General features: G+C 49.3%; 1 protein-coding gene across 3 annotated transcripts in view; it reads left to right on the top strand.

Annotated features, from left to right (window-relative positions):
* The window catches only part of LOC146075674 (potassium channel subfamily T member 2-like), a 138,062-nt gene that overhangs the window by 80,558 nt on the left and 34,463 nt on the right, over positions 1–23,041 (top strand). For all 3 annotated transcript variants that reach the window (XR_014473611.1, XM_083185137.1, XM_083185136.1), the window contains exons 8-10: positions 6,433–6,516; positions 15,858–15,952; positions 21,408–21,588. Coding sequence is in view for 2 of the 3 variants with exons in the window: in XM_083185137.1 (XP_083041263.1) it covers positions 6,433–6,516; positions 15,858–15,952; positions 21,408–21,588 (360 nt within the window). In the remaining variant the exon portion in view is untranslated. The remainder of the gene's footprint in view (positions 1–6,432; positions 6,517–15,857; positions 15,953–21,407; positions 21,589–23,041) is intronic.

Raw genomic sequence — 23,041 nt, 5'->3', positions numbered from 1 at the left:
GTTTACCCACATCATTCAATGGTTGGCGACCATCGAATGATGGCGAAGGTGCAGGCATATAAAAGTGCTTCTCAAGTCACTTACATATTCGTGGACGCTCGGGAGGAAGTGGGCGGGCAGCTGACATCCAGTGATATCAGCAGGCAGCCCCCCACACCTGCGTCAACTGGGCGTTCTCATGGGAACGTCCATGAAATGCTGGGCATTCCCATATGTATATGGCCCGGCGTACACCGTGTTCACCATGGCTGCATGAACCGCACAGAAATGTGCATACGCAGAACATTGCTCCCCCGTGGGAACACACGGGGAGCGAATGAACCAGTATAACCCCCTCAATGCGGACATCCAGGACACATGGAATCTGCAGAGACCACTGCTTGAACTGCGGTGCTATAGTTACATAGTATATATAGAATACACCACTGACACCAGACAACAAAAACTGAATTGCATACGTTTTGGTAGTATTACTTAAATAAAATCTCCGTAGAATAGAGGAGGTACACTTAATTTAAAGGAGAGAAAAGTACCACAAAGTATTAAGTCTCTCCTTCCTACTTTGTGGTACTTTTCTCTCCTTCAATTAAGACACCAGTATATCCAGCCATTATTGGGCTCTATCTAGATGCTGTTGAAGTACAACTCCCAGAATCCCGCAGCAGCCTCAAGTTGTCCCATCTCCGCTTCTCACACCTCATACTGTCCCGAGTTCTTCTCTCTGCCACTGACTGGTAACTGGCCAAACAGATCAGAACCGCAGAGGAAGTCATGTGATTAATTCCTATGCACTTTATAGACTTCCTTTACTTCATTAAAACAAAAGAAATTCGGAAACTAAAGGGTTAAGTAAAAAACACTGTGGTGCCTGTTATTCTATGTGTCTTTTATTCTCATTCCCTTCTCTGCTTGTTCTCGCCCTCTCTTCGCCCTCTTATTCCTTCTTCTTACATAGCAGCTGTTGGCTAATGTAATTACCCCATTCTCTTGCTGCCCACTCTGGGTGTGTGGAATGATGCTGAGATTGGGCACTGCTGCCGCTCACATCCCACAGACGTCACTTTTCAGCCAAGCTGATGAGTACACGGCCTTCCTTCTCATAAGGCTGCCATCACTTTAGCCGCCAGGTGCTATGTAATAAGATTGCTGCTGCTGCTGTTATTAGGGCTTTGGTAGGTGGATTGTAAACATGAAATACACTGGGGAACTGTGACCAAGCTCCACTTATTATTGCTGATAATTCTATGTCTTGCCCTCAGCTGCTCTCCTGTGTTGCTTTAGGGAGATTTATCAAAGCGTGGAGAGAGAAAGTACTAACCAATCTGTTTCTGCCATGTTAAGGCCCATACACACTAGAAGATTTTCATTTGAAAAGACTTTGCCAAAATCTCTGACAGATATACCTTTCACCAAAGTAGTGCGTACACACTGAGCTATTTTCCCCAAAGAGCAAGAGATTTTCAGGAGGCAAAAGACTTTGCTGAAAATCTTTCATATTAAAGGCTATTTACATAATGGCCGGGTTTTAATTCCAATGGTGGGAGCAAGGGCCATCTAATAATTCAGTGCCACTAGGAATTTTGGGGTCTGGGACTGATTTTCAGTCTGCCCCCCCCCCCCCCCCCCCCCCCCTACCTTTGTCGGCATCTGTGTTGAGGGTGAGGGGAGTGCGGTGGGATGCGGGGGGGTGCGATGGGACATGGGCACGGGGAGTGTGGTGGAACACGGATGAGTTAGTGGTTCCGCTCCTGAGCTTTACGCTGGCGTCTGACATCAGGCGACGGAGTCTCTGCTGCTGCTGGCTGCAGCGGCTCGGCTCACCGGCACTGCAGGGGTGCTGAGGATAGAGCTGCCTGGACCCTACCCTCTGTCAGAGTGGCGGGGCCCGGGACAGTTGTCCCCATAGCACTCCTGTTCAATGCATATCATTAGTGGGCAGTGGTGCCAGTAATATATACATTGCTGGCCTGTGCCAGCAATGTATATATTATTGGCTAATAAATCAAACATCATTGGTGCCCACTGGCACTGGCTTATGAAACTCATTGGTGCCCAGCGGTGCCAGTAATATATACATTGCTGGCACATGCCAGCAATGTATATATTACTGGCTTAAGGATCTCATTGGTGCCCAGTGGTGCCATTAATATATATATATATTACTGGCTTAAAAATGAAAACATTGGTGGACAGTGGTGCTCCGTGTGGAGCAGGACAGAGGGAGGCGGAGGGAGCAGGGTGTAGGGGGGCGGGGCTTCAGCGTGTCCGTCAGTGTGGCCGGGCGGCAGAGCTCTGGGACCCAGGAGAACAGGAGGACGGCGGGGGAGCGATGCTCTGCAGCATCCAGCCGCAGCAGCAGACTGAGCGGGGCAGCGCGGACCAATCCTGCAGGGTGAGTATTATGACAGACGAGGGGCGGGGCGGCGGGGGGCAGCGGGGCGGTCCGCCGGGCTGAAAGTGGTTAATCTTTCAGCCCGGCCGGCGTACACACATGGCGATGATGGATGAAAAACCATCCATCATCGCCACATCTGCTGGTAAAACCAGCAGATGAACCACTTAACTAGCGATGATGCGGGAGCGCGCATCATCGCTAGTCGGCAATCTCTGGGGCATACACACTGGGCGATTTTCAGCCGAAAATCGCTCAAAACGGCTGTTTTGACCGATTTTCAGCTGAAAATCGTCAAGTGTGTATGGGCCTTTACAGGCTGTAGGCCAGATGCACTAAGCTTTAAAAAGTGATACAATGGAGAGTGAGAAACATGAACCAGCCAATCAGCTCCTGCCTGACATTTCACACACAGCCTTTGACATAGCAGGTAGGAGCTGATTGGCTGGCTGTTTCTCACTCTTCATTTTATCACTTTTGGAAGCTTAGTGCATCTGGTCCTGTGTTAGAAAAATCAGTTAGGAGCTGATTAGTTGGTACTGAGAGACGGGCTTGAGTATGACTGCTCAGCACACATTGCAGTACAACCGTGATGCACACCGTGATGTGTGCTGAGCCATCCGCCTATTGTTTATAGGCAAAACCCCTCAATCTAGCAAGAAAAAACGGTACTGGTTTCCTAGCACGGCCACAATCGCGGGCATCGGGTGTAATTTTTAGTGGTCTGCGACGCGACCGACGCGATGCCCCCGATTTTCCCATTGAAATGCATTGAAAAAAGTCAAAATCGCGTCGGTCGCGTCGTATGCGGCTAAAAAAGGCTTAAATGGTCCAGACGCGATGCCCCCGATTTCCCATAGGAAACAATGTTAAATGCCTCAATTTCACCAAATCATCATAGGGAACAATGGTAAATGGGCCAGAAACCCCCAAAAACACCCCTGAACAGTGAAATGTCCCCACAAAAGTAGTTTACGCCACCCCACGATCAACGCGAACCCGAAGCGTGGCGAGCGCAGCGAGCCCGCGAGGGGCGGCGGTACGCGTCCTCCGACCTTTTCATACCCCCACTATCCACGTCGGCGTGGAGTCGAGAATAGAATAGTGTGGCGAGCGCAGCGAGCCACCGAGCCCCGCGAGGGGACGCGGATACCTTCACAGGTAAACGCGTCCCTTTGCGGGCTTCACAGGTATCCGCGTCCCCGCGCGGGGCTCGCCACGCTTCGGGCTCGGTGGCTCGCTGCGCTCGCCACACTATTCTATTCTCAACTCCACGCCGACGTGGATAGTGGGGGTATGAAAAGGTCGGAGGACGCGTTGATCGTGGGGTGGCGTAAACTACTTTTGGGGGGACATTTCACTGTTCAGGGGTGTTTTGGGGGGATTCTGGCCCATTTACCATTGTTCCCTATGATGATTTGGGTAAATTGAGCCATTTATCATTGTTTCCTATGGGAAATCGGGGGCATCACGGGTAAATTGAGGCATTTAACATTGTTCCCTATGGGAAATCGCGGGCATCGCACCCGATTTTTTAGTGCATGCGATGGCCGCGATGCCCCCGATTTTTACTCACGATATCCACGATCATGATCGTTGTGGCCGTGCTAGGAAACAAGTACCGAAAAAACAGTGCAATCACTGTCTTTCCCTGCGGGCGATGGCAACGTGTAGGACTATCGCCTTCGCTCTTGAAAGCAATCAGTCAGATTGCTTACAAATGGGGAGAAAATCGCCCTGTGTGTGTGCCCCTTTAGGGCCAGATGTACTAAGCTTGAAAAGAGATAGAATAGAGAGTGATAAACCACCAGCCTATCAGCTCCTAACTATCAAGCTAAAGGTGGGATTTGAAAAAAAAAATGACAGTTGTGAGCTGATTGGTGGTTTATCACTCTCTATTTTAACACTTTTCAAGGCTTAGAACATCTCGCCTTTAATCGTTCTCCAAGGCATGATATATCTACCCTTTTGGCTTATAGCTGAGATGGGATGTCTGCCATTCTCAATGATAGTGAGGGCTGAGTCATTTATAATGAACATAAAACATTTCAATATGCAAAAAACAGTGATGTCACTGAGGCACTGCCACACTTTGGGGTTGATGAAGTTTACTGCATGCCAGCTGTAATTACACCCACACTGCGTGCATAGGGAATATGTTGTCTTTGTGGGTGGTGCAGTATGTTGAGTTGTACATGTGTATGTGACCATAGCACCTATTTCCATACCCCTGGCTACATAGCGGTCATCACCAGTGGTGGCTCCAGATGCGGGGCTGCCGGCCGAAATATACTGGCAGATGGTATGGTCACTGGTCAGCACTATTGGTGCCCACTAGCATTGTCCATTTCATTACTGCAAGAGATCAGGCAATAAACCTTTCATCTTTTCTATGAGGCTGTACTGCCCCTAATTTTGGCAACACATCCTTGGCCCAGAGGGGATAGGGTATTGGTAAAAACCAGAACCGGACAGTACCCTGTAATGCCGCACCAGACAGGCTCCATTCATCAATTTGTCATTTCGGAGCTTGTAGTGTTCGGTCCAAGAAGTGCCTGTCTGGTGGGGCTGCGGGTGATACCTGTAACCAGGGAGAGGAGGGAGAGAATAAAGCCTCCCTGTAGGGTTCTATGATGTAGTAAAAAGTGGAATGGTCCGAACCATACGGGGAGGCTTTAATTTCCCCTTCCCCATGTCCCAGACAAAAGCTATCGAAGGTCGGGACACCGCCTGGACAGGAAACCCCTGGACTAGACACTACTAACTCCAGGTCTAGCATTCCGGATTCCGGTTGAGTTCCGGGTTTACTTTGTCCCGTGGGGATGCAATTGACTTGAGTGTTACTCTGCACAGCCTGTAGGTGCATGCGTAAACTGACTTACCTTCTGCTCTGCATAACCCCCTTTAAGTATTTTTATATAGAACATGTTTTTGTGTGTATATATAGTTATGATGTTCTCTCCCTCCCTCCCTCCCTCCCTCTCTCTATCTTTCTCTCTCGCGCTCTCTCCTGCCCCGCCCCTCTCTCTGTCTTTTTGTTTATCACCCCCCATCTCTCTCTCTGACTCTGTTAATAGATTAGAAATTTGCAGTATGCTACAAATAGATACTCAGGGGTCTCTGTGTGTAATAGCACTCCTGATTGTGGCACTAAGTATTACTTGTAATCAGTGCTTACTGCAAGAAAGAAAAGGAAAAAAACACTAATCACATCAAATTCCCAATATAGTATTGCAGTAATGGCCCGGAATGTAACCATTATCTGGGCACTTGACTGGGCCAGTCTCTGGGGATGCCCAAATGCATGAGCTGGCTAGCTGGTTTGCACTTGCGCAGAGAATCGCTCGGTTCCAATAAGGGGAAAGAAATACTGACAAATATATACAAAAAAAAAAAGAAATCAAGACTTTTGAAAAAAAAATGATGTACAGTATATTCTTAATGAAATCAATAATGTTACCACTGTCCTTGTGCTGCTGGCATACCTCCCAACTTCTGTCTGTATGAAATAGGGACACTCGCCGCGCGAGCGCCCGAAAAGGGGGCGGGGCGTATGCAAATGAGGGTGCGGCTTATGCTAATTAGCCGCGACCTCATTTTCATACGAGAATAGACGCTGTGCGCATGCGCACAGCGTCTATTCTACTAGATTGGGGGGTCTCCCAACTGCCACCCCCCGCAGCGGGACAATGCCTGCCGCGGGTGGGACAGCGGGACAGGACCCGAAAATCGGGACTGTCCCTCCAAAATCGTGACAGTTGGGAGGTATGCTGCTGGTGAAGCTATCACCACTCATTGTTAGGGTCGCATGCACCAAACTTCAAAAGTAATAACATGGAGAGTGATAACCAACCAACCAATCAGCTCCTGTCTGACATTTTTCAAACACAGTCTATGACATGCGAGGTAGGAGGTGATTGGCTGGCAGTTTATCACTCTCCATTTTATCACTTTTGAAGTTTAGTGCATCCGGCCCTACATCTCTATACCCTCATTATCTCTATTATCTCTCTCTGACATCTGCCCTCTCTATATTTCAGGTGTTTTGGCCCCCGCTGAGAAGCCTTTACATCCCTGTTTTCCTCAATTGCTGGCTGGCGAAACATGCGCTGGAGAATATGATTGTAAGACATCCTCTGTTATTGGCCAATTGTCAAGTATTCTATATTGCATTCTAGAAAATAAGAGACACAGGGACAGATTCTCTAAGCTTCAAAAGTGATAAAATGGAGAGTGATAAACAGCCAGCCAATCAGCTCCTACCTGCCATGTCACAGACTGTGTTTGAAAAATGTCAGGCAGGAGCTGATTGGCTGGCTGTTTATCACTCTCTATTTTATGATTTCTGAAGCTTAGAGAATCTGGCTCATCATCAAATTAGTTGTTATGGGCAATGTCACCACTTGTCTGTTTTGGACTAGTTGCATAGTTACCGACTAAGGAATATCGGTCATAGAGTCGACGCATATTAGGTTAACATGCATTGGGTCGACCACAGAAGGATGACATGGCTTAGGTTAACACACAAATTGAATCGACACAAGCATTTGGTAGTTATAGATTGAGGACCATGCCTTCCTGATCATGTCCACATCCTGTCCTGACATGGGGAATCTGGTGGTCACAGCATTCAAGCGCCTTATAGGGCCTTGTCCAAGCTCCGGCACCTACCACAGTGCTGGGTGATAATCCCGTTGAAATTGATAAACTCATTATTGTCATATTCAGATCTTGTTGGAACTTGGCTGCAGGCGAGTGATTCGGTCCAAGGGCACAAATATAGGGCCTCATTCAGGTTTCCCCATTCCAGGGGACCTGCATATGCGCATAATAGACCATTCGCATGCAAAGTCCTCAAAACATCGCAACAGGGCCGAATTTGCTATATTGCGAGTCAACCAGAATCACCCCCATAATCATCCTGGTTATCTACCTGCATTTGTTGCCAAATTGGATACTATTCTTGCTGCCTGACGCTTGGGATCTGGTTGACTCGAAAGGCTGCTACAATTGCAGCCTTGCAAGTCCACCAGAATAAGGACCATGGTCCCTCAGACGCCGCCCACCACTGGCAGGTCTGCCCGCCTCCCCTCGCACGCCGGGTTTGCTCGAACGGCTGCGAATGTGGAAACACCCACATCATTCAACTGTCGCCGACCATTGAATTATGTGGAAGGTGCACACATTTCTAAGGGACTCTGAGGTCACTTAGATTTGCGTGCACACTCAACAGGAACTGGGTGGGCAGCTGACAGGGTGATGTAAGCAGCCCGCCCCCCCTGCACCCGCCTCACTGTGCGATTGGCATTGGAACGCCCAGCATTTTAATGGAAGCGCCCATGAAACGCTGGGCGTTCCCATGGGCAAATCCCCGGTTCGTCACCCCACACCAACCTCGCGCAGTCTTGGGTGCGTGTGACCGGTGAACACGGTCATGTTCGCCATGGTCGCATGCACATGCAGAAAGGCAGGGTGGGGGGGAGAGAGTGTGTTCCATTGCAGTCTGAGTACAGAAAGGAAACATCTGTGCAAATTCAGCTCAACATCTGCATGCACCTAATATCACATCTGTTGCAGGGCAGCTGCAAATACTTGCTGGACTTGTTATTACCATATACCACAACTCCCAACTGTCCCGCTTTTCGCAGGAACGTCATGGTTTTTTGGGACGTTCCCAGGGCCAGCAGTGTCCCGCAGCGGGGGGGCAGTAGGGAGTCCCCCCTGTCTCCCATGAACAGATGCTCTCTGTCTATTCCTGCAGCCTGACAGACTGGCTCCCACTAGCCATGCCCCCGCAGCGGCGAAAACGGGGCATGGCCTTGTGACAATAGGCAACGCCCTTGTCGCGAGGCCAAATCCCAAAAATTCCAGGAGCGCAAACCACCCCTCTTCCCTTCATTTCAATGTTGGGAGGTATGCATATACTGCTGATGCAAATACACATGCCATAAAACAAGCTTGGATATTCCACACCTCCCAACTGTTCCGATTACAGCCGGACAGTCCTGATAATTGGAGACTACCCCGCTGTCCCTCCCATGCGCGGGTGGGGGGGGTAGTTGGGGGCAGCCGGTGATAGCTGACTAGATCCGTGATTATGCACACGGCATCTCTTCCATGCAGAGTCAAGGGCTGCACCGCTGCTAGGAGAGTGCTGGGCATGCCCCCAATGATTACTAAGCCAGGGGTTGCTGCGATAGGCCACGCCCACGTGCACAGTGGCCCCTTCGACTCCAGAAACTTTTTGGCAGGGAGTTGCAAAATTCCTGGTTGTGCCATTGCAGTGCAGCAGCATCTGACTAGAATCAGGCCCTTAATGGGACAAAACTTCCTGCAAACTACTGTATATTCTGATTGATTGAAGGTGTGCTGAGGAATGTGTAATGCTATACGACTGTGCTCCCCATGCCATGTAATTTGGGCAATGCCAGCTTGCAGCACAGTGGATAATAGGCAGCACCTCCACACAAGCAGGAATGTACCAAAGGCACAGAAATATCTTTTGTACTATCCGCAGCAGCATATGTACAATATAATGAGCTGCTGCAGCAAAGCCTTTTGGAGCGCAGCTGTGAAAATCTCCTTACACACCTAGCTGCTGCTTCTATCTATGCAGCTAATCCAGCCTCAGGGAGAAGCCACTCACACAGTGGCATGTATCGTGCTGCTAATGAATGCGAAGTGCTCTGTCTCACCATGCTTAATTGCTCTGTAGCTTCACGTGGTATGTTTCTACCATCTATTTTTACCATAGAATATAATATTGTGTGAATCACGGCAGCACATGCATACTTAGCACAAAGCTGCAGACTGAAACATTAAGGAATAAGAACCTGCGGGACTCTCAAATCTCTGGATAGTTACAGTCTGTTTTAAAGAAAATACATAACTTTCCACTGCTTTCTGCAATTAGGAGACTTTACAGTCCTGTAGGGCCTTACTCCAGTAATATGCAATACGACTTTCACGTCGACCCAGGTTATAAGAAAGGTTAAAGTTGGGTCGGGCTGTGAATAATGGGTTACCTGGGTTTAATGTGAAACTGTGGAAGATGGGTCGGACAGAGGATTGATCTGGCATAGCAATGTCAAAGCGGTATAACTGACACATTATTTGGGAAGTAAAAAAAAAAATCAGATTCCCCAAACTAGGGGATTGCCGGGGGTGCGGGCAACACCCTGATTTCAGCCCCCGAGTGCTGACACCAAAATGCAAACTCCCCATCAGTAACAGGAGCTGGTTGCTGCACATAACATTACTCCTCAGTGACATGAACTGGGTGCTGCATGTAACATTACTCCTCAGTGACATGAGCTGGGTGCTGCATGTAACATTACTCCTCAGTGACAGGAGCTGGGTGCTGCATGTAACATTACTCCTCCGTGACATGAGCTGGGTGCTGCATGTAACATTACTCCTCAGTGACAGGAGCTGGGTGCTGCATGTAACATTACTCCTCAGTGACAGGAGCTGGGTGCTGCATGTAACATTACTCCTCAGTGACATGAGCTGGGTGCTGCACTGTAACATTAATCCTCAGTGACAGGAGCTGGGTGCTGCACTGTAACATTACTCCTCAGTGACATGAGCTGGGTGCTGCATGAGACATTACTACTCAGTGACAGGAGCTGGGTGCTGCACATGACATTACTCCCAGTGACAGGAGCTGGGTGCTGCATTTAACATTACTCCTCAGTGACAGGAGCTGGGTGCTGCATGTAACATTACTCCTCAGTGACATGAGCTGGGTGCTGCATGTAACATTACTCCTCAGTGACAGGAGCTGGGTGCTGCATGTAACATTACTCCTCAGTGACAGGAGCTGGGTGCTGCACTGTAACATTAATCCTCAGTGACAGGAGCTGGGTGCTGCACTGTAACTTTACTCCTCAGTGACATGAGCTGGGTGCTGCATGAGACAATACTACTCAGTGACAGGAGCTGGGTGCTGCACATAACATTACTCCCAGTGACAGGAGCTGGGTGCTGCATTTAACATTACTCCTCAGTGACAGGAGCTGGGTGCTGCATGTAACATTACTCCTCAGTAACAGGAGCTGGGTGCTGCACTGTAACATTAATCATCAGTGACAGGAGCTGGGTGCTGCATGTAACATTACTCCTCAGTGACAGGAGCTGGGTGCTGCATGTAACATTACTCCTCAGTGACAGGAGCTGGGTGCTGCATGTAACATTACTCCTCAGTGACAGGAGCTGGGTGCTGCATGTAACATTAATCATCAGTGACAGGAGCTGGGTGCTGCATGTAACATTACGTGTATCACTCGACCATTACTGGTGGGCGGGTTAGGTTTATGCAGGGGTTTTAGTGCCCTGCAATTTAATTGTAATTGCAGGTGGGTCCAATTCCGCCTCTGCCCACCCACCTTGCCTTGCCACAGCAGGGCATGGCACCCGCTCCATACACTTGCCACCTCACACACCATAAGGAGGAGGAAGGGAGCCACAAGCAGTACCGGCCAGGAAATGCTCTGCTCTGCAGCTGTCTCTGCCCCAGTTCCTGCCATGACTAATTAATTGCATCTCCCATCCGGCTCTCCCCATGTGGTACTGATTGTGCTGGAGAGGGGCTGCTGGAATGGGGCCAACATCATGCGGCTGGTGCAGGAGATCTGGCCTCGACACAGATGCGGGCTGTACGTGGGAGATTTAGTAGGGAATGTGGTGAGGGAAGAGGTGTATGTATGTGTATGTATGTATGTATGTATGTATATATATACATATATATATATATATATATACATATATGGTGTATGTGGAGGACTAGGGTGTGGGGAGTGTAGAAAGTATGAGGGTGACAGCCGACAGGGGGAGTAGTTAGTGTGGCATGTGTATAGGTAACAGCAGGGCTTAAAGTGGTTCCAGAGAGGTGGTGGAACTAATTTACAGTACCCTGCCACGGAACCCCCCCCCCCAATTAGGTGGAGTTCCGGGTACTGCCAGGGCTTTTGGCACCCCATGCAATCTTTGAACTTTATGCCATACCTCTGATACTTTATGAAGGGACAGTGATCTCAAAATAGTTCTCCCAATTCAAATTATGCAACACAGTAGCACAATTATATTCACATTACACCACATGTAGTGACCCTGATTCATGTTTCTGATTCATGTTACAGCACAAAGTCATGCTCCTTATTCATGTTATGACACAAAAGTGTCTCTTTTACATGTATGCACACAGTAGTATCCCTTGCACATAATGCCTACAGTAGTATTGATTATACACATAATGCCCACAGCAGTAGTACCCCTAGCAAAAACTGTCCGCAGTAAGTGCCCATTTCATATATCTGACATAAGACACATATCTGCCCCTTTCTGTCCAGCAGCTACCTCTCCTCTGATATTCACCTGAGCAGTGGTGACAGCATGACATCACATACGCCATGCCAGAAAAGGAAGCTGCTGGAACCGGTTTTTCTGTTGGAACTACTGTCCAGGGCTGTGGTTCAGGTGGAACTCAGTTCCCCCTACTATTACAGGTGGTGGAACTCCTTTCCACCGAGTTCCCCCTCACTTTAACCCCTGGGTAACAGTACTGTGGGCATTATTTTGTGATGGGGCCCTTCTACCCTAGGCATTATAATGTATATAAGTGGCTCTTCTTTGGGAATTGCTATGTGTAAAGAGCACTGCTTTGGAGCACTCTTACTGTGGGTATTATTTTGTTTAACCCTTTGAGTGCCAAGTGAATTTGTCAAAGTACAGTAGGTGTGAAAACTGCCAGGCAAACATTTTCATTCATCTAGCTGTGTACACATGGTGACATATATTGCTGAGCAATAACAAATGTGAGTGATGCACAGAGACAGAGATGTTGGCACTGCTTTGGGCATTAAGTGTAAGGGAGACTGCTATTGTGGGTATTATGTGTATAAGTGGCACTACTGTGGGCATTATTATGTGTGCAAGACACCATATAAGTGTACGGCTGCGCTCGCCATGCTTTGGGCCCGATGCATCTCTGCACTCGGGACACTATTATAATCTATCTCTATGCACACGTGGATGACAAAATATGAACAAGTTAGTCATGCCGACCTTTTGACCCTCGACCTTCTGATTGTCTTTCTAAAGCCTGGATGCCCTGCCATGTGCATATTGCTGTACGGATGGTGTAATGGTTAGCATTACTGCCTCACAGCACTGAGGTCATGGGTCGGTTACCACCATGGCTCTAACTGTGCAGAGTTTGTATATTGTCCACGTGCTTGCGTGGGTTTCCTCCGGGTACTCCGGTTTCCTCCCACAATCCAAAAATATATACTGGTAGGTTAATTGGCTCCCAACAAATTAACCCTAGAATGTCTGTGTGTGTGCGTGTACATGTGGTAGGGAATATAGAGTGTAAGCTCCACTGGACCAGGGACTGATGTGAATGTTCAAAATATTCTCTGTAAAGCGCTGTGGAATATGTGTGCGCTATATAAGAAACGGTTAATAAATAATTATAATAATAAATATCACATCTTAATAGCACCCTATGAAAAGTATTGGCCTATTTTAAATCTGGAATATTAGCAACAATTTAAAATCATGCGTTTCTGACATTCTGTCAATTTCTCCCACGTCTCAGAGTTGCTTTGTTGAGAACAATTTTCTTTCAAGTGTATTTTCTGTAATTCCTTTAGTTAAGTTTTTATGTTACATCTGCAGAACAAATAGCATGGCTTCCCATGGTGTTAATAATGCATGTAAATTGAGTTTTCTTTATAGAATACAATGCTTTATCTATAAATAATAGCATACCTCCCAACATTGTATTGACGTTAAGAGGGACACCTCGCATGCCTGAATATTTTGGGGTGTGGCCTAGCAACAAGAGTCGTGGTCTAATCATGAGAGGTCACGCCCCCATTTCCGCTGCTCTGGGGGGCATTCCTAGCAGCTCTGAGAGCTGCTGGCTGTGTCCCCCAGCCCTACATCTATTCACCAGTGATGGCCCGGGGGGCCCTCAACTGAACCCCCCCCCATCAAAAAAAAAAGCGGGACAGTTGGGAGGTATGTAATAGTTTTACAATAGTTTTACTGCAGCGATCCGTGAATCCTATTTATAAATCGGGCATATTTGCCCTCGTGAATATGCCTATATAATTCCTACTATCTGTGATCTTTCATGGCCAGAATTGATGGGTTGTTTTTAATCACCTCAGTTGAGTGTTGAGATGGCTCTTTGGACTTGGGGGCAGGTTGGGTTGGGTCAGGGGTGTGTCTGCGGGGGTTAAAGGGCACTGTCATTTTTTTTTCTACATTATTGCAGTATGTTGTAGCGTTTGTGGAGGTAGCAAAATAATTTTGTTATGCATGAGTGATTCTGTATGGCCTGGCCAGAGGCCTTCGAAGTACAGTTTTAGTAAATGTTGTGAAGGGACATATGCCTCTGGTAAAGCCTGAAGATGTGGACTGTGTAAAACTATAAGGAGTACATTTACTAAAGCTTCTAAAAATGAAAAGAGGTGATGTTGCCCGTCACTCTCAAATGGACAAAACCATGAGCACTGCAGGTGGGGCAGATGTAACGTGTGCAGAGAGTTACATTTGGGTGGGGATGTACTTCAAACTGATATCTATGTTGCAGTGTGAAAATAAAGCTGCCAGTATTCACCCTGCACAGAAACAATAAAACACCCAAATCGAACTCTCTCTGCACATGTTACATCAGCCCCGCCTGCAGTGCATATGGATTTGTCCATTAGAGAGTGATTGTGCCTTTGCGAGTAAACCAGAATAACCCCCCAAGTGACAGCCCAACAATTATGACCTTATCACTTCTCTACCAATTTTCAGTCATGTCAGTTCTCCTCAAGTCAGTTGAAATCTAGATTGAGGAATGCTCTACAAACCAAAGCATGCTTACACCATACGTTCATAAGGTTGGGTACTTGTTTCCTATCTGGGCGCCCACGATTTTAATCGCGGGCATCGGGGGTAAAATCGTGGCCATCGCGGGCATCGCGGCCGATAAAAAATCGGGTGCGATGGGCCAGACGCGATGCCCGCGATTTTCCCATAGAGAACAATGTTAAATGCCTCAATTTACCCGCGATGACCGCGATTTACCATAGGAAACAATGTTAAATGGATCAATTTCCCCAAATTATCATAGGGAACAATGGGAAATGTGGCAAAAACACCCCTGAACATAAAAATGTCCCCCCATCAACGTGAACCCGAAGCGTGGCGAGCGCAGCGGTACGCGTCCTCCGACCTTTTCATGCCCTACTATCCACTAGGGCGTGGAGTGAGAATAGAATAGTGTGGCGAGCGCAGCGAGCCACCGAGCCCGAAGCGTGGCGAGGGGACGCGGATACCTTCACAGGTAAACGCGTCCCTTCGCGGGCTTGACACCTGGGAAGCCCGCGAGGGGACGCGTATAACTGTGAAGGTATCCGCGTCCCCTCGCGGGGCTCGCTCCGCTCGCCACGCTTCGGGCTCGGTGGCTCGCTGCGCTCGCCACACTATTCTATTCTCACTCCACGCCCTAGTGCATGGGTCCTCAAACTGCGGCCCTCCAGATGTTGTGAAACTACAAATCCCAGCATGCCTTGCCACAGTTTTGCTATAAGGGAGTGTTAAAACTGTGGCAAGGCATGCTGGGATTTGTAGTTTCATAACATCTGGAGGGCCGCAGTTTGAGGACCCATGCCCTAGTGGATAGTAGGGCATGAAAAGGTCGGAGGACGCGTACCGCCGCCCCTCGCGGGCTCGCTGCGCTCGCCACGCTTCGGGTTCACGTTGATGGCGGGGTGGCGTCAACTACTTTTGGGGGGACATTTTTATGTTCAGGGGTGTTTTTGCCACATTTCCCATTGTTCCCTATGATAATTTGGGGAAATTGATCCATTTAACATTGTTTCCTATGGTAAATCGCGGTCATCGCGGGTCAATTGGGACATTTAACATTGTTCCCTATGTAAAATCCCGGTAATCGCGTCGGTCGCATCGCATGTCATTATAATGACATGCGATGTACCCGCGATGCCCGCGATGGGCGCCCAGATAGGAAACAAGTACCTAAGGTTGCCATAATTTTACTTTACTCCAGGACACATACAGTATGTGCTCATGCATCAGGCTGCATTATTCCCCGATCCTCAACCCACCAGAAGCACCAATATGTAGCCATCGAAGATGGGCGATCAGTTAAAAATGGCTGCTTACCTGATAACGACCAAAACCAGTCTGGGTTTTTAAACATGTGTAATATTTGCGATCCTCCGATGTGACTGTCGATGGACAAGGGTTTTGCCCAATCCATGGCCGGTGTATCCCAACTCCTGCCAGCGAGGGCGCTAACTTCTGCATTCTGCAGCAGATTCCTTTTCCTTATGCAACAGATTGACTGAGCATACCTGTGTGTGTCAGACAGGCACAGCGTGATGTCAGACAGTAATGGTGTAGCTTCTGTCAGTCATTTATCCATCTCTCATCTCTCTATTAGAATGACTTGCATCGAGCTATACAGAGAACGCACTCTGCCATGTTCAATCAAGTTTTCATCCTGATTTGTACGCTTGTCTGCCTCATGTTTACCTGGTAAGTACACATCGGAGTCATGTGACTATAATACCCTATCTGTAGCCAATCAGAAGACAGGGGATATTGCAGGAGTGAGAGCACCTGCGACCAGTACTACTATATGTTGTGGTCTTTTGGGAGTGTGGTTTATCAACTACTGTACTGGTTACTTTTAAAACACACACATGCACGTAGCTTCAAATAAATGGGAATTCTACAAAACCTTAATGGTAAATTGCACCGATACATTATTACAGCCATAGAAAATCTGCCATATCGCTATATTTTAATAAACAGACACCTACAACATCAAACACTTCATAGATACAGTATTTCATGTTTAGAGCTACAGTAGGCATCCTGCGGTTTTTCCATTACCAGAGAAATAAAATTTGGAATAAAGAAGTTAAAATCATTCTTGTGATAGATCTTGCTCAAGAGATATGATTTTTTTTCTTTTCCTAATGGTTGTTCCCGTTCCATTGCAAACGATGAATATTTAATTGGACATTTTATCTGAAAAAGCAGTATAGCCGTTATGTAAATGAAGGTTAATAATTGTATAGCAGGTGCCCAGATACACGTATGAAGCCGAGGCTCTGCAGGAACACTGCACTGTAGCCCATTTGTGTTAATGGGCATTTTAAGGGACATAAAATTGTGGAATTAATTCATAATGAAAGTAATAATGGAAATATATTGTACATTGTGATATAATTTATGGGAAGAGATGCATCATCATTAATAGCTGTGCTCTACATTGGGAATATTTAATGATAATGAAGCTGGCAGTGTCATTAGTCACTTAACAAATGTTTGTAGGCTGTGCAGCACTGGTGATGTCATATGTGACCACGGGCTACAGATAATGTAACTGACAAAACTGCAGCTGAAGTGATATATTGTTAATTATGTTGTGATCCTTTTTACTGTCTCGCCGGTGCTGTCACAATTCTCCTAACCATGTAATAATGTATTCTCTTTTCGCTTAGATATTTTTCTTGCCAACCCTATCTGCTCCCTCAATGCTGTTCTCTTTGCCACCTCCTCTGCTGTCTCTTCCTCTGTACTCTCTCCCATCTCCTCTGCTGTCGCATCCCCTGTACTCTCTCCCATCTCCTGTGCTCTCTCCTATCATCTGCACTCACTCCCATCACCTGTGCTCCCACATACTCTGTACTCTCTCCCACCTCCTGTGCTCCCTCATATGTTGTAGTCTCTCCCATCTCCTGTGCTCCCTCATCCTCTGTACTCTCCCCAATCTCCTGTGCTCCATCATCCTGTACTCTCTCCTATCTCCTGTGCTCCCTCATCTTCTGTACTCTTTCCCATCTCCTGTGCTCCTTAATACTCTGTACTCCCTTACATCTCCTGTGCTCCCTCATCCACTGTACTCTCACCCATCTCTTGTGCTCCCTCATCCACTGTACTCTCTCCTATCTCCTGTGCTCCTTAATACGCTGTACTCCCTTACATCTCCTGTGCTCCCTCATCCTCTGTACTGTTTCCCATATCATGTGCTCCTCATACTCTTTACTCCCATCTCCTGTGCTCCTTCATCCTCTGTACTCTCTCCCATCTCCTGTGCTCCCTCATATGTTGTAGAATATCCCATCTCCTGTGCTCCCTCATATGTTGTATACTTTCCCATCTCCTGTGCTCCCTCATATGTTGTAGACTCTCCCATCTCCTGTGCTCCCTCATATGTTGTAGACTCCCCCATACTCTGCACTCTCTCCCATCCCCTGTGCTCCCCCATACTCTGCACTCTCTCCCATCCCCTGTGCTTCCCCATACTCTGCACTCTCTCCCATCCCCTGTGCTCCCTTATACTCTGCACTCTCTCCCATCCCCTGTGCTCCCCCATACTCTGCACTCTCTCACATCCCCTGTGCTCCCCCATACTCTGCACTCTCTCCCATCCCCTGTGCTCCCCCATACTCTGCACTCTCTCCCATCCCCTGTGCTCCCCCATACTCTGCACTCTCTCCCATCCCTTGTGCTCCCCCATACTCTGCACTCTCTCCCATCCCCTGTGCTCCCCCATACTCTGCACTCTCTCCCATCCCCTGTGCTCCCCCATACTCTGCACTCTCTCCCATCCCCTGTGCTCCCCCATACTCTGCACTCTCTCCCATCCTCTGTGCTCCCCCATACTCTGCACTCTCTGCCATCCCCTCTGCTCCCCCATACTCTGCACTCTCTCCCATCCCCTCTGCTCCCCCATACTCTGCACTCTCTCCCATCCCTTCTGCTCCCCCACACTCTGCACTCTCTCCCATCCCCTGTGCCCCCCCCAGACTCTGCACTCTCTCCTATCCCCTGTGCTCCCCCAGACTCTGCACTCTCTCCCATCCCCTGTGCTCCCCCATACTCTGCACTCTCTCCCATCCCCTGTGCTCCCCCATACTCTGCACTTTCTCCCATCCCCTGTGCTCCCCCATACTCTGCACTCTCTCCCATCCCCTGTGCTCCCCCATACTCTGCACTTTCTCCCATCCCCTGTGCTCCCCCATACTCTGCACTCTCTCCCATCCCCTGTGCTCCCCCATATTCTGCACTCTCTCCCATCCCCTGTGCTCCCCCATACTCTGCACTCTCTCCCATCCCCTCTGCTCCACCATACTCTGCACTCTCTCCCATCCCCTGTGCTCCCCCATACTCTGCACTCTCTCCCATCCCTTGTGCTCCCCCATACTCTGCACTCTCTCCCATCCTCTGTGCTCCCCCATACTCTGCACTCTCTCCCATCCCCTGTGCTCCCCCATACTCTGCACTCTCTCCCATCCCCTGTGCTCCCCCATACTCTGCACTCTCTCCCATCCTCTGTGCTCCCCCATACTCTGCACTCTCTCCCATCCCCTCTGCTCCCCCATATTCTGCACTCTCTCCCATCCCCTCTGCTCCCCCCATACTCTGCACTCTCTCCCATCCCCTCTGCTCCCCCAGACTCTGCACTCTCTCCCATCCCCTGTGCTCCCCCAGACTCTGCACTCTCTCCCATCCCCTGTGCTCCCCCATACTCTGCACTCTCTCCCATCCCTTCTGCTCCCCCACACTCTGCACTCTCTCCCATCCCCTGTGCCCCCCCAGACTCTGCACTCTCTCCTATCCCCTGTGCCCCCCCAGACTCTGCACTCTCTCCCATCCCCTGTGCTCCCCCATACTCTGCACTCTCTCCCATCCCCTGTGCCCCCCCATACTCTGCACTTTCTCCCATCCCTTGTGCTCCCCCATACTCTGCACTCTCTCCCATCCCCTGTGCTCCCCCATACTCTGCACTCTCTCCCATCCCCTGTGCTCCCCCATACTCTGCACTCTCTCCCATCCCTTGTGCTCCCCCATACTCTGCACTCTCTCCCATCCCCTGTGCTCCCCCATACTCTGCACTCTCTCCCATCCCCTGTGCTCCCTTATACTCTGCACTCTCTCCCATCCCCTGTGCTCCCCCATACTCTGCACTCTCTCCCATCCCCTGTGCTCCCCCATACTCTGCACTCTCTCCCATCCCCTCTGCTCCCCCATACTCTGCACTCTCTCCCATCCCCTCTGCTCCCCCATACTCTGCACTCTCTCCCATCCCCTCTGCTCCCCCAGACTCTGCACTCTCTCCCATCCCCTGTGCCCCCCCAGACTCTGCACTCTCTCCCATCCCCTGTGCTCCCCCAGACTCTGCACTCTCTCCCATCCCCTGTGCTCCCCCATACTCTGCACTCTCTCCCATCCCTTCTGCTCCCCCACACTCTGCACTCTCTCCCATCCCCTGTGCCCCCCCCCAGACTCTGCACTCTCTCCCATCCCCTGTGCCCCCCCAGACTCTGCACTCTCTCCCATCCCCTGTGCTCCCCCATACTCTGCACTCTCTCCTATCCCCTGTGCTCCCCCAGACTCTGCACTCTCTCCCATCCCCTGTGCTCCCCCATACTCTGCACTCTCTCCCATCCCCTGTGCTCCCCCATACTCTGCACTTTCTCCCATCCCCTGTGCTCCCCCATACTCTGCACTCTCTCCCATCCCCTGTGCTCCCCCATACTCTGCACTCTCTCCCATCCCCTCTGCTCCCCCATACTCTGCACTCTCTCCCATCCCCTGTGCTCCCCCATACTCTGCACTCTCTCCCATCCCCTCTGCTCCACCATACTCTGCACTCTCTCCCATCCCCTCTGCTCCCCCATACTCTGCACTCTCTCCCATCCCCTGTGCTCCCCCATACTCTGCACTCTCTCCCATCCCTTGTGCTCCCCCATACTCTGCACTCTCTCCCATCCCCTGTGCTCCCCCATACTCTGCACTCTCTCCCATCCCCTGTGCTCCCCCATACTCTGCACTCTCTCCCATCCCCTGTGCTCCCCCATACTCTGCACTCTCTCCCATCCTCTGTGCTCCCCCATACTCTGCACTCTCTCCCATCCCCTCTGCTCCCCCATACTCTGCACTCTCTCCCATCCCCTCTGCTCCCCCATACTCTGCACTCTCTCCCATCCCCTCTGCTCCCCCAGACTCTGCACTCTCTCCCATCCCCTCTGCTCCCCCATACTCTGCACTCTCTCCCATCCCTTCTGCTCCCCCACACTCTGCACTCTCTCCCATCCTCTGTGCCCCCCCAGACTCTGCACTCTCTCCTATCCCCTGTGCTCCCCCAGACTCTGCACTCTCTCCCATCCTGTGCTCCCTCATACTCTGCACTCTCTCCCATCCCCTGTGCTCCCCCATACTCTGCACTCTCTCCCATCCCCTGTGCTCCCCCATACTCTGCACTCTCTCCCATCCCCTGTGCTCCCCCATACTCTGCACTCTCTCCCATCCCCTGTGCTCCCCCATACTCTGCACTCTCTCCCATCCCCTCTGCTCCCCCATACTCTGCACTCTCTCCCATCCCCTGTGCTCTCCCATACTCTACACCAGGCATGTCCAACGTTGGCCCTCCAGATGTTTTGAAACTACACATCCTAGCATGCTTTGCAATAGTTTTAGTGTTCTCGAATAGCAAAACTGGCAAAGCATGCTGGGATGTGTAGTTTCAAAACATCTGGAGGGCCAAAGTTGGACATGCCTGCTCTACACTCTCTGCCATCCCCTGTGCTCTCCCATACTCTACACTCTCTGCCATCCCCTGTGCTCCCCCATACTCTGCACTCTCTCCCATCCCCTGTGCTCCCCCATACTCTACACTCTCTCCCATCCCCTGTGCTCCCCCATACTCTACACTCTCTCCCATCCCCTGTGCTCCCCCATACTCTGCACTCTCTCCCATCCCCTGTGCTCCCCCATACTCTCTACTGTTTACAATCTTCTTGACCTCTACAACTCTGACCTCTGCTCTGTGGCATCAACCCTTGTTTTTCTTCTTCCATCTCCACTGCTCATATCCCCTGTACCTCTTCCATCTCCTATTTTCCCTCACCCCATGTATTGTTCATGCTGCCTAACTATCTGTCTCTTTCCTCTCACTCTCCTGTTATTCTTTCCGCAGTATCTGTGGTATTCAGCATCTGGAGAGAGCGGGCAATAATCTCACCCTCTTTGACTCGTTATATTTCTGCATTGTCACATTCTCCACGGTGGGGTTTGGGGACGTGACTCCCAAGATCTGGCCATCACAGCTGCTGGTGGTCATCATGATCTGCGTTGCTCTTATTGTGCTGCCTATACAGGTGACAGGTGGACTCTTGTGTTTCTATCTATAGTCTATTTACTTTTCTCTCTGTGTTTGCCTGAGATGTGCTCTCCTTTCACCCCAATACTCTTCATCCATCTCTCTCTCTCTCTCTCTCTCTCTCTCTCTCTCTCTCTCTCTCTCTCTCTCTCTCTCTCTCTCTCTCTTTCTTTCTCTCTCTCCCTTCCCCCACCACCTCTGTTGTAGCTCTCCCTAGATAACGAATTGAGCTTCAGAGAGATGGGTTGATCAGCCAATGATGACAGTTGTCATGAGATGACAGATGTGGGTGCTGTGTAAGAATGGCAGGGAGCAAGTTCGGCACTTACAGACAGTTAACCCCATCACTGTCACAGGAAGCCTGTAATTACTGTCAGGAGCTCTGCGCAGCGGATCAGCCCATTTAACTTTGTCACTGCCACTAGAGCAGTGTGTCCTATTTTGTTCTCGACTGAACGTGTGCATGTAATATGTCATTTTAAAACCAGTAGAAAAACTGGGACAGCATTGCAATGATAAAATTCATCCCTTTTAAAAAAAAAAAGGACATTGCTTGAAATTCCATTGTTCAAAAAAATGGATCATTTTAACAATTGGTGCCTGAAGCCGGATTCCAATGCATGATGGTTTAGAACGGTGGTTCTCAAATTCGGTCCTCAGGACCCCACACAGTACATGTTTTCCAGATTACCTGACAGGTGCACTCATTACTGCACCTGATTCTGTGAGGAGAACAGGCAAAACATGCAGTGTGTGGGGTCCTGAGGACCGAATTTGAAAACCTGTGGATTAGAAAATGTATTGATTATTGTTAGTGTTCCTTTCACCTACACGCAGTGGAGTTATTCGACTTGCGCGATAAAATATTCTATTGGTGCGCCTAGACGTCATGACCGCTGTCAGCAGGAGCTTCTGCAAACTAGAAGTAGGGGTGACTGACAAACCATAATTTGCATGTGCAAAGTAGACCCTCCCCATTCACAGAATGCAGGAGAACAGTTCCTCAACGTTAAATGTTGTGCCATTCCGTCTTTATATAACATCTTGCATCACATTGTTAATCTGGTCAGTACTATACATTGCATGGGAAATGGATCAAGATTGAACCCTAAATATATGTTCCCAATATTTTGATCTTTGATGTCTATCCCTAACTAGAGGTATGCTTAGGTGGAAGACTCTGACGATTGGCCTTGTGCAAAATCAACATCCAACCTCTAACCACTATACCACACTACCACCCCTTTCATGAAACCTTCCTAATTTTTTTCCTAAAATATTGGAACTAGTGATAAGAGTATTGTGTGCTTGAAGCTGTCTATACTTAGGACAAAATGTTCCTCTCCTCTGGACTGCATCTGGGAAATGCAAGTGGTCTCTTATTTATAGTGTAGGATGAGCGCTTTTCTGCTGTAGGTCAGAAACTGTCATGTCGCCAAGTGATGCCCCTT

The sequence above is a fragment of the Crinia signifera genome, chromosome 4 (genome assembly GCF_055691185.1).
Source record: "Crinia signifera chromosome 4, ASM5569118v1, whole genome shotgun sequence".
Classification (NCBI taxonomy): Eukaryota; Metazoa; Chordata; class Amphibia; order Anura; family Myobatrachidae; genus Crinia; species Crinia signifera.
The sequence above is the reverse complement of the archived record's forward strand: the minus strand, read 5'-3'. Positions and strand labels throughout refer to the sequence as shown.